At 40.3% G+C, this 18,421-nt stretch overlaps 1 protein-coding gene across 5 annotated transcripts in view; it reads left to right on the top strand.

Annotated features, from left to right (window-relative positions):
* The window catches only part of garnl3 (GTPase activating Rap/RanGAP domain like 3), a 144,182-nt gene that overhangs the window by 71,797 nt on the left and 53,964 nt on the right, over positions 1 to 18,421 (top strand). For all 5 annotated transcript variants that reach the window (XM_061733780.1, XM_061733777.1, XM_061733779.1 and 2 more), the window contains exons 3-6: positions 5,867 to 5,941; positions 9,685 to 9,784; positions 13,942 to 14,060; positions 14,641 to 14,705. In XM_061733780.1, the coding sequence (XP_061589764.1) occupies positions 5,867 to 5,941; positions 9,685 to 9,784; positions 13,942 to 14,060; positions 14,641 to 14,705 (359 nt within the window). The remainder of the gene's footprint in view (positions 1 to 5,866; positions 5,942 to 9,684; positions 9,785 to 13,941; positions 14,061 to 14,640; positions 14,706 to 18,421) is intronic.

Genomic DNA, 18,421 nt, shown 5'->3' with positions numbered 1-18,421 from the left:
TTTTTGACGGTATATCGTGAACGGTTAAATATCACCCATTCCTAGGTAATACTAAGTACTCTCTTGCTTCTTCCATAGGACTTGAGAAGACAATTTGCAGCCAGGCGCCACTCATAATCAGCCCTCGAAGAATTTGTTTTCCTTTTTCAGCCCCATTCCTCTAAGTTTGCTTAATAGGTTGTTTTTTAAACCGCAGAGGCACATTGGAGGATCTCTCTTTTTACCCTGCTGCCTCACAATTTCCTTTCTGGCCCAGAGGGAACTCGTGGGAGTCCAGCTTACACTTCTTAGCAGCTCTTGTGTTACACGAATTAGAGAACGTGGCTGCATTGTGGCGTGCGCGTGGATAAACACCTGCACAGACAACCCCGGAGTCCCTGATCTCTCTTTTCACCTGACATTTCTCATTCTTTCACCCCCATAAACAGCAGAGAGCCTCTTCACACACTGCAGCACAAACACCTGCTGAAACGTACGTTTCTGATAGGGAATGTTTTCCTCTCACGTGCAACCGCACATGTACACTGGGGAGGCGGTGAAATGCTTTGTCTGAATGCTGCAACGGCTTCCCCTGTATTATGGACGGTTAGTGTTGCAGGAGGCGAGAGAGATGAAGTCCCACAGCCTCGACAGTTACTTTCCATTTTTCTACACACACACAGAGTCAGATCTTAATAGCAAGGCTCATTTTTGCATCCATAAACATATGCAGACACATACCAGCGGACCAGGATATATATTCCTTGTCATACCTATTAATATGCATCCGACAGGAGAGAACGCAGTATTTTCTGCCAGTATTCCAACGACACAGCTAATTACTGCACAGAAACCCCTCTGTTGTTTATCAGAGGTTTGCACCTGCAGTCAGCATGCTCCTCTCTCAATCTGCTAGATTTTATTGTCTCATTATATCCAGCATATACCTCAGGGAATGACAGCAGCTCGCACTTGTCTTATGTGCATATTCTAGCTGGGGGAAGTCAGTGTTACAGAATATGGGAGGTATATTTTAATGATATTGATGTTCATAACCCTTTGCTCAATAGAAGTATGTACAGTACAGTATAGTTTTAGTTACTGTATTGACGGTGACAAAAGTTTACCTGATAGTGATGCAGCCTTATGTTTCACCCAGTGGGTTTTCCCACTCCTTGGAGTCGTAATTAAAATGCAAACTTGAAAATGTATGTTTTTAGTCTCTATAGAGTCTCTATAGAGATTATTATGGTCTCAGTGCAAATATTTTTGGACAAATTAGCTCCATCAGCTCCATGTTTGATCTTACATACACTGCAAAAAACAGCCCCTGTAGAATTCCACAATACATTCCACTTATACCCACAAATCCATCGTTCTTGGGAATGAAATTATGCTCCGTCTTGGGATCTGATGCACAGCTGCCAAGCTTGTGGCTCAATGACTCCCACCAGCACCCCAGCATCTGTCTGTAGGCTCTAAGCCCAAGGATCAGGGCTGTAAAGTTGTTGCTTTTCATATTCATTGCTGTGGGAGTTCACTGACTAAACAGGATAAAAAGTTGAGTCGGTGGTTAAGTAACGATTGTTTTGGCTGTTTCACTGAGTCGCCATCTTTTCTGGAGACAGCTATGCATCCTTTTTTTTAAATAATTTTAATCTCCTGATATTCAGTCTCCAGTGACATTTGTTTTTCTCTGAGTCTCTGCAGTGAGGCAAACATTGGAAATATGGGTGGGTATTGGGAAGGACCTCACGATACGATACGCATCACGATACTTGAGCCACGATACGATACACATTGCGATATCCCGATTATGCGATATCCCGATTATTATATTCTACATAGTTCACCGAAAAATTTAAAAATGCATTACACATCTTAAAATCCAAGTTGTACATATGTACATCAGATGATAGTGATGGATCTTAAAATCCGAGTTGCACGTTCATCAGATTATAGACAATTCATGGGACAAACTGAGTCAAAACAATGTTTTATTATAACTATACAAGCTAAAGTTACAACATATTTGTATATGTTTTTCATATTATTTACATCATATGAAATTAACATTAAATTTAGTATGAGGTTGCTTTAATTATGTGGCAAATGATAATAAACACAAGAAAGATGGGTACTAAGTGTCACTTAGGTAGGAGCACTGGGTGATATAATGGGAAAAAAATCGGGGATAACATTTTTTTTTTTTTATTAAAAATTAAAAAAAAAAAAATCGATATTCAAATTTTGAATATCGATATTGAATCGGCTGGAAAAGTATCGCGATATATTGCCATATCGATATTTTTGCCCACCCCTAATTGGAAATGTCCTTTCAGGTCTTTTGTAATCAGCCTGCTGTAGTCCTGCAGAGCAGATTTAATTTAGAGTAAATAATCAAGTCAGAATGGCAGTTATTAATGATTTTGTTCAGAATGTATAGGTCTCACCTTTGTCCTCACTAACCCACAGGAATGTTTTGAATGCAGTTTATCCTCTGTGTCTTTCTGCCGCTGATAAGTGCCCTCTCATCACTTTTCCTGGTCAGTGCACAGTCTGGCACAATCTAATGAGCTGTTGAAGAGGGGTGCACCACCCACTCTCCAGACTGATGAACACTGTGGTTGGCTGAGTTTTGTGCAGGCTTTTGCAGGTACTCACAGTATTGTTTGTGTAAACCTTCATTAAAGGAAAAGTCTCTTTACTTTGAGGCTTTGTGTGGTTTTTGACTGTAATTTGAACATGATGTAAACATGGAAGACTAGAAAACTGGTTAATGATTATTATAGAAAACATTTCACATCCTTTTGATGTTTTGTTAGTAGTCGAACTTCTAGACAGTCTCTTATTTTGTGAACTAATTCATTGTTCCCTCCTGGATTTATTTATTTATTTTGCACGCCTCAGGTTCTTTAGAGCTTCTCAGACCATATGGACATGCCATACTGCAGGGACTCACACCCAGGGAGAGGTTTTTTTTTTCCCCCTTCTTAATTAATTAATTTTTTTACACAATGGCAAAGTGCAAACATTTACTGGGGAATGGATCAAATAGAGCTTGACAGTCAAGAGGGTCATGAGGCGAAGGGCAAAAAGATGGGCAGGAGGAGGAGGAGCTGCAAAAGGAGGAGAGAGAGTGTTGCCTGGCAACACAGTATCAATCAGTGAGATAGGATTGGGGGTAAAAAGGGAACGTGGATCAGAAAATGAACAGATTTATCAGGTTATGCAGATGCTCACAAGAAGAAGATGAGAAACGTTGATCTGTCAATATATATATATATATGTGTGTGTTACAACCACAGTGTTTATGCTCACAATCTTTCCTACAGTATCAAAACTTCAAACATGTATGCATCTGTTTACTGAGGTATTGTACTGTTTTTATTTCAACACAAGGCAGAAACAGCGTCAGCGGTGGAGTTAGATGAAGAAATCAGTTCCAGTCTCACGCCCGCCCACTTAATACGTGTGCAAAACCGTTGGCTGAGCTCAAAATGAGCTTAAATATCGAAATCCTACCCGTCTGAAAACAACTCTGCATTGTAACATGTGTTGATTTGGGCATATGGAAAATACTTATTTATTTATTGGTTTAGTTGATAGGGACAATGCAGTTTAAACATAGTACAATGACAACAACTGATGTTCTGCACATAGAGTTTCTAGCTATTGCTAATTTGCAACTCCTGTCCCTAGTTGGGCTTTTCTAACAATAAAATACAATACAAAAATATCTAGGACCTATGATACAAAATATAAAATTACATCTATTTAAAAACAATCACAAAAACAGTCACATAATCCCACAATCTCCACACATCATACACATACTCCCTCAGTCATTCACTCCCTCACTCATTCATTCCCTCTCAACACGCATCACAACACACACAGTAACATTTCAAAAGTGGGTACAATCTTGTTGTGTTTTCAGCCAGTTCTTAACCATGGATGCAAAGATTCTGCTATCTGATACCAATTTCATTTCATTCGGGAGTCCATTCCAGAGATGACCGCTCTTTACTGAGAAAGCTGATTGTCCGAATGTTGTTCTGCGGTAAGGTATTTGACAGTTACAGTTTGTAGAGCTCCTGGTGACTCTTCCAATTAGTTTACCAGAATTCTCTTTTTTCTGCAATTAGACAGATGTTTACCTTTTTCCCCAGAAGCATAACATATTGGGGAAACCAATATTCAAAGTCGATGTTTACAAAGACTGCCGCCGCATTGCTGCAGCCTTTAGTGCAACAAGGTTGATTCCACTTTGTCTGTGGAAATATTACATTTCAGACTTATTTCCTCTAAATATTCCATCTTTCCAGGCTGTCAGATGGAATCTTTAAGATCACCGCTAAAGGCGTGGCATAGGGCTGTTCGATTCATCGATTTTAAATCGTAATCGCGATTATGTAATTAGAACGATGTTAAAACGTGAAACTCGTAAAATCGATTTTTCACTTTTTTTTTTTTTTTTTACCTTGTCTGCACACATATTAATGATTGATACCATATTAATGATTGATGGAAATACCTCTCAATACCTGCGACAAGTGCCCCATCGGAGAGGCTCTTTAGTGTAGGAGGGGGCGTTGTAACATGCCACCGGGCATCCCTCAAGCCAGATGCGGTAGACCGACTCGTGTTCCTTGCAAAAAACTTGCAAATGTGAATAGCAAATGTAATGACTGACATTACACACCTCTACCTCCTTCATGGGTTGCATTATTATTTAGCATGCAAAGACCCAGTTTAGTTTAATTAGAAAATGTCTTGTTTTATTTAATTGGAAATATAACTTACTGTATGTTTGCAAGTGCTGATTTGCTGATTTTTTTTTTCAGAGATAAAACTATATTTTATTATATTTTTTAAAACTTTTTTTCAACTTATTTTACAGAGTTTTGCACTTTATTCATTCATTTTTGGTTTAATAAGAGCAAAGTTTGCACTTAAAGCCCAATGGGGCAAATGTTCAATAAAAAAACAGCATATTTGAAATAATTTCTTTGCCTTTTGTCAATTCACAAAATAATCGTAATCGAAAATCGGATTTTGAGGAAAAAAATCGAGATTTTATTTTTGGGCAAAATGGAACAGCCCTAGTCGCAATGATGCCACGCATTTCACTCTTGCTCTTTTGTCAGCGTTAAATGCAAAATAAACATCCAACAAACTGCCCAAGTTGAAACTTTAACTTAATGATGGCAATGAATGAAGTAAACACTAAACTTTATCTTGACTGTCTTGGTGGACCTCCCGACTGCCGCCATTGCTGGAAAGGCTTAAATTGTCTTGACTGTGTCACTGAACTCACAGAGCGCCGAGGTTACAGACGGTGCAAGCAATCACCTAAATCTCATTTTACACTCAGCAAGAAACTGAATAAGCATTCAATTATCCTGAAATCCTTTTTCTGCAGGTTGTGTGTACCTAACTGGGATACATTATGTTCTCGTCCTCTGGCCTCTCTTGTTTTGCTCAGTCTTCACACTAACATTAATTGCCCCATTTCGCACTTATCCAGTCCGCTCTCCAGCGCCGGGGTAGAGGAGGTGAGTCAGCAAGAGACGGATAATTGGGCCGATAAGTTGAGAGTTTTACAGCGAAGGCAAGTAAATCTCATCACGACGCTCCAGTAATTATTGAAGATTAAAGTAGCGCTTACATGTTGGTCATCTATTCAAAGGATGAGGCTGCTTGCATGTTTGCAGCAGGAGGCGTATTGTTGTTGTCACATGGAATTTACGCGTCTGCCGTTGTTCCTCTTTTGGCCCTCGAGCGTAGCCAGATCTAATGTATTTATGACCTTCTTCTCACTGTCTTCCAGAAGCCATGGCTGATCTGACGTCTAATTTTAAACATGTCTCTGTCTCCCTGTCAGCTGATTTCCAGTGATGCAGATGGGGCCATACAGAGGGCAGGACGCTTCAGGGTGGAGAATGGCTCTTCAGATGAGGTACAGTTTATACACGTTCTCGTCCACTCCCTCATATTGTGCAACAAAAATATGAAATGTGTGAGAGTCCCTTTTCCCATACCGTTTTGAAGGAGAACTTGAGTTTGTTTAAACTCAAACTAGAAGTGGTACATAAACATCTATAAGCAGAGCCGTCTGGGAGATTTGCGAGGCCCTGTGCGAAAATGGCTGGGGGGGGGGGGGGGGGCCTCGCGCGCTCGCTACGCTCACACGCGCGAAATTTTTGGGTTTATCGGGTCGGATCGGGTGTCTATATGCACAATTTTAACTCTCCAATTAGCAAAATACTGGATACCTTCCCCTGCCTCATCATTATTTGACTTGCCTCAACGCGGGGCCCCACGGCTGCTTGAGACCCGGTCGGATTGGTGATTTTTCTAACAAATTTATCAAACGAGCCTTTCAGAGAGGCATTAAACTCTTCCATTTTCTTTAGTTTTTTTCTTTTTTCATCCCCTGATGGAAATTTCCTGAATCTGTCTCGTTCTCTCGACATTGTGTGACAGTTTGTTCCAACTCCACCCGTCTTGATCAGAGCAGCTTGTGTCTGCGCTTGGTCTGATCAGTTGTATTGAACAACAGACACGCGCATCATCGCACATATATTTATTGATATGCACAGACTAGTACACATTTAGGTCTGTAATGGAACGTGATTGTTAATATTTATAAGGGAAAAAAGGAAAAAAAAAATAATATTTTTTTTTTTTTTTTTTCAAAAACGGCCCATAGCGCGAGGCCCCTTGGGGCGCGAGGCCCTGTGCGGTCGCACGGTTCGCACACCCCTTGCGGCGGCCCTGTCTATAAGCATATATTAGAAAGTGTGAATGTTTTGGAGCAGCAGCTACTCGGACCAGGCCTGGTTTAGCAACTGGTAAGGCACATGGTGGATAAAAATCAGCAACCCACTGCTGATTCCACCCCTGAAGAGCTCTGAACTTCCAGCTGCTTTCATTTACACACAAAAACTGTGCTTTGAGAGCCTCATGGATTGGGTTTCCATGGCCGAGCGGATGGAAGTGGTGTAAAGTACATCTACACAGGACTGTGGAGCAGTGGAAACGGGTCCTGCAGAGTGAGTGGGGGAGTCTGAGTTTGGCAGATGACACCTGACTGACTGCATTGTATCAGCTGTGAAGTTTGGAGGAGGAGGGATCATGATGTGGGTGTGTTTTCCAGGGTGTCAGAGCACAAAGCAGGGATTATAAAGACGTGATTCGATTAGTTCAGTGGAAGAAGTTGAAATATCTTTGACCTTAGCCCCAGTTTAGCACCTTAAGGATGAAATGGAATGGAGATCGTGAGGCAGGGCTCCTCGGCCAACATCATAAACGCTCTACGAAGGAAATGGGAAGAAATTCCCACAGAAACACTCCAAAACCTCGGGGAAATCCTTTCAAGAAAAGCTGTTAAAGCTGCAGAAGAAACATCTGATACTGTCAAAGACGGTCCAATTCAGTTCAGTTGTACTCCAGTTCAATCCGGTTCACCGTAATCCACTTAATCCGAGTCATTTCCACTGATTCCCCATTCAAAGTTAATGTAATACCAGTTCATGACGACAGTTTTGCTGGACCCAAACAGGCTGAATCATAACTTGAGTGCAATCCCTCATCCTGAGCAAGCAAGAGGCAACAGTGGAGAGGGGATAAAAGAAAAACCTCATGAACAGAGAGGACAGCCATGTGCCTCAACCAGTCGGGAAGAGTTGGGATCTCTCCAGGGATATCTGTCCATGAGACATGAGACGGAACAATCATAATTGCAATAATATTGACAATAATATACCGTACATACAAAAGTAGTAAGTAAAACCGAGGGAAGCGAGAGCCCAAAGGTCCCCCAGCAGTCCAAGCCTTAACTAAAAGGATAGTTCAGGGAACATCAGCCAGGCTTAAAGCAGCACAACGGAACTTTCAGCTTTTGTTGAGTTTGGCGCCATCTTTTAGACAAAAGCGGTAGTGTTTTACCAGAAAGAACACTACGTTTCCCATAAGCACCAGCGCGTACTGCCGGAAAAAGATCCTGTCCCGTCGCGTGCATTTGTTTTGATAGTGAATGAAGACGGGACGGACTTTTCTGTTTCACCAAGTGAACAGACGGAACGCAAAAAAAAAGATGTTAAACTGCTGGAAAGGAACTGGAATTTACCGGGATACCTTAAACAAGGAAGCCAGGGAGAGGTATATGGAGAAAATAATGATTATTAACGGTTTGGATCCATATGAAATCCCTTCTAAAGAATGGAGCTCCTCGTCGGAGCTGCACTCTTTATAAGGGATTTTCTGCCGCAGTTCTGCAGAACCACCGTCTCCGGCTACCTTGTTTAGGAGTGTTTGTCAGCTGCTTTGGTAAATGTTGGACTCGCCATGTGTTTCAATAAATTTGTATAATAGTACAACATACAGTACATGTTTTGTATCACTCTTACTTCTCTTTTCTTTTTTATTGACTGCTATATTATGTTGAAGAGGCTCCGAGGCGTGAGCAATATTTTTGTTTTCCTCGTGAGATTATTTTTTTCCTCTGCAGCTACAAATAAGAGTTAATATTTTTTCCTCAACAAACTAGTTTTATCTGAAGATTGGGGTTAATTGCACCGCAGAGAGCTGGCCAGCAACTGCGTTTAGCTGGCGAAGTGGGGAATAAAACACGTGTTTTGATCCGACCCCGGTCTGTGTGAGTGTTTGTGGTTTACTGTGTGGAAGGTATTTGGTCGTTACAGCCGCGATCTAAGCAAGCCAACGACTCTTTCACTCTTTTACTCTGTTATATCAGATACTTGGCCTCCGTGGTTCTTCCTCCAAGCAGGAAAGCGGTGAAAAGTTAAACCATTAGCCATCTTTTCCCCACGTCTGTTATGTGGAGCTGCTGCAGCTACAACACAGCAACGGGTTACCAGCTTCTGCTGAGCTCTGCGATCCAAGCCCCGCCCATTTTCGTCTCGACTGGGAATCAGGAAGGAGGGGGAAGTGACGTATGCCGTAAAGCAGTCAAAGCCATAAAAATGTGTAGTTTTTTAGTGTGGCAGGGTTCCTACCATGCTCCTCAAAGTTACATAGTGCCAGTGAAGGTGATACAGACCCCTCAGACCATGACAGAGGTTCATTAAACCTGTTGGAAGTTGATGTACCATCACAATGACTCTGGAAATATTATATTAAGGTGGAAAAGTTACATAGTGCCGCTTTAACTATAAGATTTATTAAACACTAAAGTTTGAAGACTAATCTTAAAATCAGAGATGGTTTGTAACATTTTCATCAGCTGCTTTAAACACATCTTCTAAAGTGCCATAGCATAGGAAAGTGACACCAGCCAATAAATTTGTTAATCAAGCTCACATTTGTTGTTTTTCAGTTGTTTTCTAACAATTCAACCACGTTGAAACCTCATTGTGTACCCTTGCTAATGTTATTCCCTCTGATGCATTGTTCCCAACTCCATTTAGTATGTTTCTATTAGAAAACAGGTCACGTACTATCCTTTTAGCCTCCAAGCTTTCAAAATTGACAAGTTTTACTCCTGCAATTTACATCAGGACACTAGTTTTTGTAGTAATCAACAGTCAGCTCGCTGAATCTGTAGTGTGTGTGTGTGTGTGTGTGTGTGTGTGTGTGTGTGTGTGTGTGTGTGTGTGTGTGTGTGTGTGTGTGTGTGTGTGTGTGTGTGTGTGTGTGTGTGTGTGTGTGTGTGTGTGTGTGTGTGTGTGTGACAAACAGGCTTTTGACTACGCTCCAGGAACCTGGAGGAGAACAGACGTCCATCTGGAGAATCCAGAGTACCACACCAGATGGTTTTTTAAATACTTCTTGGGAAAAGGTCAGTGCCGCTCTGTTTTAAAAGTACACACTCACACACGGAGGTGGTTTTTAATAGACTGAAAAAAGTCAAAGGGATGACGGGGGGACAGAGGTTATGGGCCAGCATGGAGAAGTTGCAGAAATAAAACATCCTCAGACTGCTTCTTATCCTATGAAATCAGCCCTATTTCCCTGCTGCGCTGGTCTTCACCCGGAGACCAAAACCTCTTAGCACCCGTTCATGTGCCCGCCCAGAGCCTCATCTATCTTTTAATTTCACACACCACTAACAAAAGAAGCCCATGAAAGCAGGACATACAGTCAAAAACATTTTTTAAATGTTTTTTAAAAACATAGACATAGACGTCCAAGCACATTTACCCTGAAGGGCGGACGGTGGCCCGCTCACACAAATTCAAAACAAAACAGTGGCTTTAGATCAGACCCTTCAGGTCTCATTGAAGATGTTAAATGTTTTTTTTTTTTTTTTTTAATTTATTTATTTCGATCATGTGCTCAATATGGTACACTCATTCATAGCATATCTTGTAATCATTTGGATCAAAAAGGAATAGGCTGAAGCTCTGAGCTTATAAATGCCTACCCTTTAAAGGAGCTTGAGGCTCCTTTTAAGAAATTAGGCTCTCTAGCGCCACCCTTCACCACGACGGCCGTTGGGGGTACTGCAGCCAACAGCGAAGCCGACACGGGAGAACGGGGAGAACGCGCATGCAGCGTCATGTGACGTCACATCCGCAGCCCAGCGCGGGAAATCCGGGACCAAATTGCAGCACACAGCTTGTTCAAGGCAAAGGAGAGATACACTAGAGGGCTCATTCTTTTGGGTTTGGAACGCTTCATCTGACATTATTACTAGAAAACTTAAAATGTATACAGATTTTTTTCATAAATCTTGCCACAATCCGGCCTCAAGCTCCTTTAATATTATTATTATTATTTACACTTTCTGCAACAAATGCTTTCTAGCATTTCTACCCAAAAAAGAAGCAAACACAAAAAACAAAAAAAATATATATATATGTAACAACAAAGAACCAGTAAGAAAATAAAAAAGGAAAAATAAATAATAAATAGTTCTGATTAAAACAGGGACAAAAAGATCAGTAAATATTACCTGCATAATTCCATAATTCTCTCTCTTGCATCTTATCCTTCAATCTTGTTGGTTTTTACCAATCATGGTCTGTTTTAAACTATTTTTAAACTGTATGATGTTTTTACTTTGTTTAAGATTATCTGGCAAGCTATTCCACAACTTAACCCCTGTAACTGAAATACACATACTTTTAAGTGTTGTTTTAACTGTTGGTTGTTTGAGATTATGTTCCCCCCTTAACTCATATTGCCCATCTCTATCCTTAAACAGTTTTTGTATGTTGCAGGGGAGTGAATTATTCTTTGCTTTGTATATTATCTGTTCAAGATCATGAGCACAATTAAAGATGACTGATTAAGTATGGGTTCAAATCAAAGGAGAAAAAAAAGCTGCATTAAAAATAAGCAATTATTCTGGATCAATGTGCTATGGAGCGATGACACCGAGGTGGGAGGGGTGATCTCTCCAGGTTACTTTGTAGCCACAGGACCTGGCAACCTTAGAGCCACTGAGACGCCCACGAGCTCTGCAGAATATTCTGGAGACAAACATGAGGCCACGCGTCCAACAGCTAAAGCTTGGTCGAAGCTGGATCACGCAACAGGAACGACCATCGAAACACCAGTGAGCCTAATTCAGCCTGGCTGAGAAAATAAAGCAGAAGAGGAGATTGTTAAAGAATACTTTTGAATCCGTCGCCTCTTCCTGCACCTTCCTGAACCTCATCATTTCATCATCCTCATTAACAACCTGCCAGTTCCCAGAGATCCAGCGCAGGCGGCTGCGAAAGATCACAGTCTGAGCATCTTTACCGCGACTTTAGTCACGAAGGAACACAATCAGTTGAAAGGGAGAGACGGAGGCGTTTTTGATGGTAGAAAATCCCTTTTCTCCTCCACCCAGGTTCTAATGATGCCATGGCGTGGCCGGTTTAATATGAGCTGTGTCTCAAGAAAGTTGGCTCGTCCTGTTTGGACCGCCGCTGAGCCATCTGTGTCTCACAGCCTGAGCAGAAATGACTGCATTGCACGGCACATAATGAACTGGAGGCCACTTCCTGTGTGATGAAGCACCTTCAGTAACACAATCGCTCCAAATGTTCAATCTTCCTTGTGATTGAGTACAGACACTCAGTGTGCCTTTGTCTGTAACAGACAAAAATGTAAAGTAGAACAACTTTGCAAAGTAATTTCTTACCTACAGACTTCAATTGTAGAATAAATACACATTACAAGAAAAGAGAACCTTCAAACAAGGACAAAAACAGAGGCAGCGTCTAATTGGCTTTAGATGTGTGCTTGTGTCTGAAGATGTTACCCGGTCAGTTGAAAAGACTTTGAAGAGGGTCTGAATGAAAGGAAGTATAGAAATAAGACAAGTTAAGACACAAACACGATGAAAGTGAGAATGGGGAAAAAAAAGATCAAAATTTAACTTTTTAATTAGCTAAATTTTCATCTAATAACATTCAGAATTCATCATAAGTTCACTTATAAGCCAACTGTGATGTCTACACATGCTTAAAGCTGCAGAGGAGAACTTCCCAAAGGTCCAGTAAAAAAAAGTAATCCATTACATATTACTAGTTACTTTTAAAAAAGTAACCCCTGCACTACTTAGTTACTGGTTGCTGAGAGTAACTAGTTACATTACTAGTTACATTACTTTTGGATTACTCCGCAGTATCACCTGAGCTGCACCATAACTCGATTGCCAATGAACAACATTTACAGGACTGTCTCAGAAAATTAGAATGTTGTGATTTTCTGTAATGCAATTACAAAAACAAAAATGTCATACATTCTGGATTCATTACAAATCAACTGAAATATTGCAAGCCTTTTATTATTTTAATATTGCTGATCATGGTTTACAGCTTAAGAAAACTCAAATATCCCATCTCAAAAAAATTGAATATTATGGGAATCTTAATCTTAAACTGTAAACCATAATCAGCAATATTAAAATAATAAAAGGCTTGCAATATTTCAGTTGATTTGTAATGAATCCAGAATGTATGACATTTTTGTTTTTTTTAATTGCATTACAGAAAACAAAGAACTTTATCACAATATTCAAATTTTCTGAGACATCCTGTTGTTGGAACCTTATTACTGCAGTGCCCAGATCAGCACCAGAAGTCCCGTAAAATCACGTAAAATCACGTAACATCCCGTTAAATCACGTCAAATCACGTTAAAGGCTGATTTATGGTTCTGCGTTACACCAACGCAGAACTTACGGCGTAGAGTACGCGGCGATGCGCACCGTACGGTGTGCGTCGCCGCGTACCCTACACCGTAGGTTCTGCGTCGATTTAACGCAGAACCATAAATCAGCCTTAAGTCAGGCAAGTGTTGCGCAACGCGTGAAGATGCATGAAAGGCAAGTTTGATTTTCTTTTCTGTTCTCCCGTTCTACATGTAGCTGAAAAGCTTAAAGTAACTAAAGTAACATATTTTTTTTGTCTTAGAGTAACTATAACGGGATTACCCAAATTACAACTGTAACGCGGTACATTACTGCGTTACTGGCGAATGTAATCTCGTTACAGTAACGCGTTACTTTGTACCGCGTTACACCCAACACTGAACATTCTTCTTCTGCGTACTTTGCTTACACATGTGAGCAGCAACTGCCGAGAAATCGGCGATATCCGCATGCGGTGTTTGTCTGCCCGCCCTTTCAAGAAAGCTCTTACAACCGCTTCACATCTAGTTTTCCTCAAGTGGTGCCGTGCAAATGTTTACGTGAAGCTCAAAGCTGGAAGGGAGGGGGGGCATTTGTGATTGATGTTTGGCAAGCCCGCCCCCTGGCTGTGATTGGAGGAGCTGCAACGGGGAGCGGTGGGAGCTCGTAAACTGCATTGCGAGCTGCAGGTGGTGCCAAAGGAGCACATATATTTCTTAATTTACGTCATCTCCGTAATCTTATAAGAAAATAGTGGTAATTTCAGCAAATCAACAAAAAATAAACTTACCAACTGCAGCTTTAATATTGGGTGAGTGTATTAAATAGCTTCTTTTTTTTAACTCTTTCTTTTTTGTGTGTTTCCTCAGTCCACCAGAATTATGTAGGGACCGACGCAGAGAAGAACCCTTTCTACCTGTCAGTTGTCCTCTCGGACCAGAACAACCAGCGGGTTCCTCAGTACCGAGCCATCCTCTGGAGGAAGACGGTGAGTTTACAAAGTGCACAAAGTGGTCCTAAATATGAATATTTTCTTGTTTCCTGCAGTCACAGTTGTAGGGTTTTTTTTAACGTAGAATAACCACAAACAGCTATCTTGAGAGACTTTGCTGCTCGGCCTCTGAGTCGCCGCCCATGAGATGCATGTTGATTAGCGTGTGTTTTCTGTTTAGTGATTCAGTTACATGACCAAGATAGCTCGGATCTAATTTTGTCCTGCAGCCTCGTCTGGAACCTGATTAGGGTTGTGCACCTCCATTATGATAGCATTGATTTGTCTTGTTTCTGTCAGACTCTACCCGGTACAAAATGTTTATGAATTTGTTGTTATCATTGTGTAACTGAAAAAAAAAAGTTTCCAACTATTCAAACTCTAATGTGGGAAAAAGTTGTATGTTTGGAATGTTGTTTAGCGCTGTGGGATCTTCCTTCTTTGGCACCTAAAACCTGTTATGGGAAGCACAAAAAATGAGTTTTAAAGAAGTAATCCCTCAAAGGAAAAGGCAAACGCTGCTGACGTCGCAATAACTTTTTTAATACCTGATCTGTGTTGGTCTTTTCTCGCTCAGGGGACTTTGAAGATCAGCCTCCCCTACAGCCCGACCAAAACACTATCAGTCAAATCCATCCTAAGGTGAGCACCCGGTCTGGAGCTTTGAGCAGACAGATCTTTTGCAAAATGTGAATGAGAATAGATGATGTTTTTGAATCACGCAGCTACAAAGACGACTGATTCATATCAGAGACTCACAACACACACAGTCATTATAACAGCAGTCTAATGTTTTTACACGCTTTAGGGAAAAAGTGTTTTTATCTGCTCTAAAGCTTGAGTCATCCTGCGGTGTTTACTGCCATTTACTCGGGATGTAGGCATGCAATATTTGCAGCCAAAGGTGCTTCCTTCCCATCTGCACACGCCACAAAATATGCACGCATTAACAAATCTGTAAAAACTAATTGAATAGGGTTTTGTTTTCGTGAAAGACTTGATCATGCAAGAAAGAAATTCAGTGGTAGCTTGCTTTCTAATTGAAATAATGAACATGACCTAGGGCTGGGCGATATATCGAGATTTTAATATATATCGATATATTCTCAAACGCGATATGGTACGAGACAATATCGTTTATATCGATTTAAAAAAAATTTTTTTTAATATTTTAAAAATATTTTGATATAGCTTATTTTGTGACAAATTGACTTGCATGTTTTATTTGAGATTTGCACAAATGTTTTGTTATTTGCACAACTGTCAACCTCAGTGCAAAAGTCTGCCTGTTACTGTCTACATTGTATTAATTGCACAGTGTATTTTAATGTAATTGTTATGCAGGAAAGGGATATTTGTTTTATTTTATTCAAGAAGCATTTTTATTCTATATATGCAGGCAGTTTATTTTTATTTCATTTGTTTTATACATTTTGATATTGTGCAGACCTCTGTTAATAAAGGTACGTGTGTGACATTTGGCACGAGGCTTTGTATTAAAACTGACTGTTTTTTTAAGGATTTGCCTCAGAAAAAAATGAAGCTAACAGAGATGCTATGCTATAATGCTTTGGGGGAAATCCCAATTATGGCACAGAAAAAATATCGATATATATCGAGTATCGCCATTTAGCTAGAAAATATCGAGATATGACTTTTGGTCCATATCGCCCAGCCCTAACATGACCTCAATGATACATTTTGAGATAATCAAACATCATATTTGAGCATGTTTCAGCTTCAATTATCACAGCAGAAGTTGCAATCACCAGAGAAGTCCATTTGTAGATCATTGTAGTTGTGTCTCTTCAGGTCTGTTACCACTACTGAATCAACTTCTTTATGTGCCGCTAATGGCCACCTCTTGTTCTGCTGTAACCTCTGAAATGACATTTTTCCACTGCGGTTGATTCCGCCCTACTTCCTCTTAGCTCTTTTTTTTTTTTTTTCTCACAAGAGGTTAATGATGCTGCACGGTCTCTTCGCCCGACTGTGAGCTCACGTCTGGATAATCTGTGTCGTCTATCAACAAAACCTGCCCGCTCTAACCTGCTTCACCCATGGCTGACTGATGCTCTCCAAAACCTGCATATGAATCTGAGATAACAGCGTGATCTCACGGGCTATCAATCGCTCCCATCCGCCTTCACATCCAGCGTCAGTCCTGCCAAATCTGCCTATAATAATTATAAGATCAGCACTGCCACTGGCACTCAGGAAATTATTCTCCACCTTGAAGTTATGACTCAGTTTACCTTCACTTCCTCCAGCCATAAACCTCTCACTGCATTCAGAGAGGTTATTGTAGCACCAATGCTCAAAAAGCAGCGTCTGAACCAGAGTTATTATCGTTCACGAAAACGAACGAAATAACGAAAACTAAAATTGAAAAAACTATTTCGTTAACTGAACTAAATAAAAACGAAAATTAAAAGACAAAAACGATAACTAACTGAAACTATATTGCATATTTAAAAAACTAACTAAAACAAACTGAAATTATAGATATAATTTCCTCCGTTTTCGTCCCTGTCAATATAAGCCTCTTGGTTTGATCAATTTATTCCGCTCTGGCCGTTTATCTCCAACTGGCAGCTACGGCACCTGAACGCCTCACGGTGCGTGACGTCAAAACTAATAAAAACTAAACTAAAACTAAGCATTTTTGAAAATATAAAAACTAGCAAACCCACACTAAAAACGAATTAAAACTAAAACTGAAGGAGAAAAAGTCAAAACGAAATAAAACTAAACTAAAATGAAAAATTCAAAACTATTATAACCCTGGTCTGAACCCTGTCAAAACTGAGAACTATCAATCTTTTTGGCTGCATTCAAGACTGTCGGCTGTCACCCAAATTTTTCAAACGCCGCTCATACTTCCTCTAGCAGAAGAGCCACTTTAAGTCCGGTTTTAGGTTTTACAGCACTTCACCAGAGACAGCTGTGCTGTCTCTGAGAGAAGCCCTGAAGCAACGCTGGAGGTGCAGCACAGACCTCGGCTCTCATCTTGTTAGACCTTTTCCGTGGTCTTTGAAACTTCAGAGTACTATCTTCACTTCCTGAGATGAGCAAGTCAGATATGGCAGATATGGTGATCCTCGGGAAAGATAGTCCCAAATGTGCTGGATGTTTAATCACTTAGGAAAGAAGAGGGTAGATGTCACTCCATCACTAACTGAACTCCACTTTTTTACCACAGCTGCCCACTTCATGTTTAGTTCACTGTTGTTTGCTTGTAGTGTGACTGTACCAGAGCCGCTGATATACAGTTACTCCATCACTGCATTCTTCTGAGAGAGACAAGACAATGTTCCCTACATATAGGGCCATCTCCACCCAGACTGTCCTCATTTGTAGGTCAGCAGTGGTTAAAGTAGTTAACCAAACACTGCCGTATGGATATTTCACTGCGTTTGAGGATATGCAGGTTTCCAGTAGTAGTGACCTAGGGCTGGGCGATATGGACCAAAAGTCATATCTCGATATTTTCTAGCTGAATGGCGATACTCGATAAATATTGATATTTTTTCTGTGCCATAATTGGGATTTCCCCCAAAGCATTATAGCATAGCATCTCTGTTAGCTTCATTTTTTTCTGAGGCAAACCCTTAAAAAAACAGTTAGTTTTAATAGAAAGCCTCGTGCCAAATGTCACACAGGTTCCTTTATTAACAGAGGTCTGCACAATATCAAAATGTACAAAACAAATGAAATAAAAATAAACTGCCTGCATATATAGAATAAAAATGCTTCTTGAATAAAATAAAACAAATATCCCTTTCCTGCATAACAATTAAATTAAAATACACTGTGCAATTAATACAATGTAGACAGTAACAGGCAGACTTTTCCACTGAGGTTGACAGTTGTGCAAATAACAAAACATTTGTGCAAATCTCAAATAAAACATTCAAGTCAATTTGTCACAAAATAAGCTACTGTATATCAAAATCATAATTTTTTTATTTTTTTTAAATCGATATAAACAATATTGTCTCGTACCATATCGCGTTTGAAAATATATCGATATACATTCAAATCTCGATATATTGCCCAGCCCTATAGTGACCCCAGGTGTAACCTAGGAGGGAGAGCTGCAGCATGCATGACTTCCCCCTCGGTCCTCTCAGTCATCGTAGGTGTTAGTGATGTGCTACTTGACCAGCTGGGGATGGTGAAGCGCTGCTGTCACTGCTCTGGATAAAGGCAGGGCTTCGTCATAAATGAAAATGTAAAAAATAGCTATTATCATTTCTTTTGTTTTGATATTTTTATTAGGGGGTAAGGCACAGTTGAACAGGAATAAACAAAAAAAAGATATACAGTCTACCTCCTTTTTTTTTTTTTTTTTTGGA

Source organism: Cololabis saira, chromosome 11 (genome assembly GCF_033807715.1).
Source record: "Cololabis saira isolate AMF1-May2022 chromosome 11, fColSai1.1, whole genome shotgun sequence".
In the NCBI taxonomy this organism is placed as follows: domain Eukaryota; kingdom Metazoa; phylum Chordata; class Actinopteri; order Beloniformes; family Belonidae; genus Cololabis; species Cololabis saira.
This window is presented reverse-complemented; position numbering and strand designations above follow the sequence as displayed.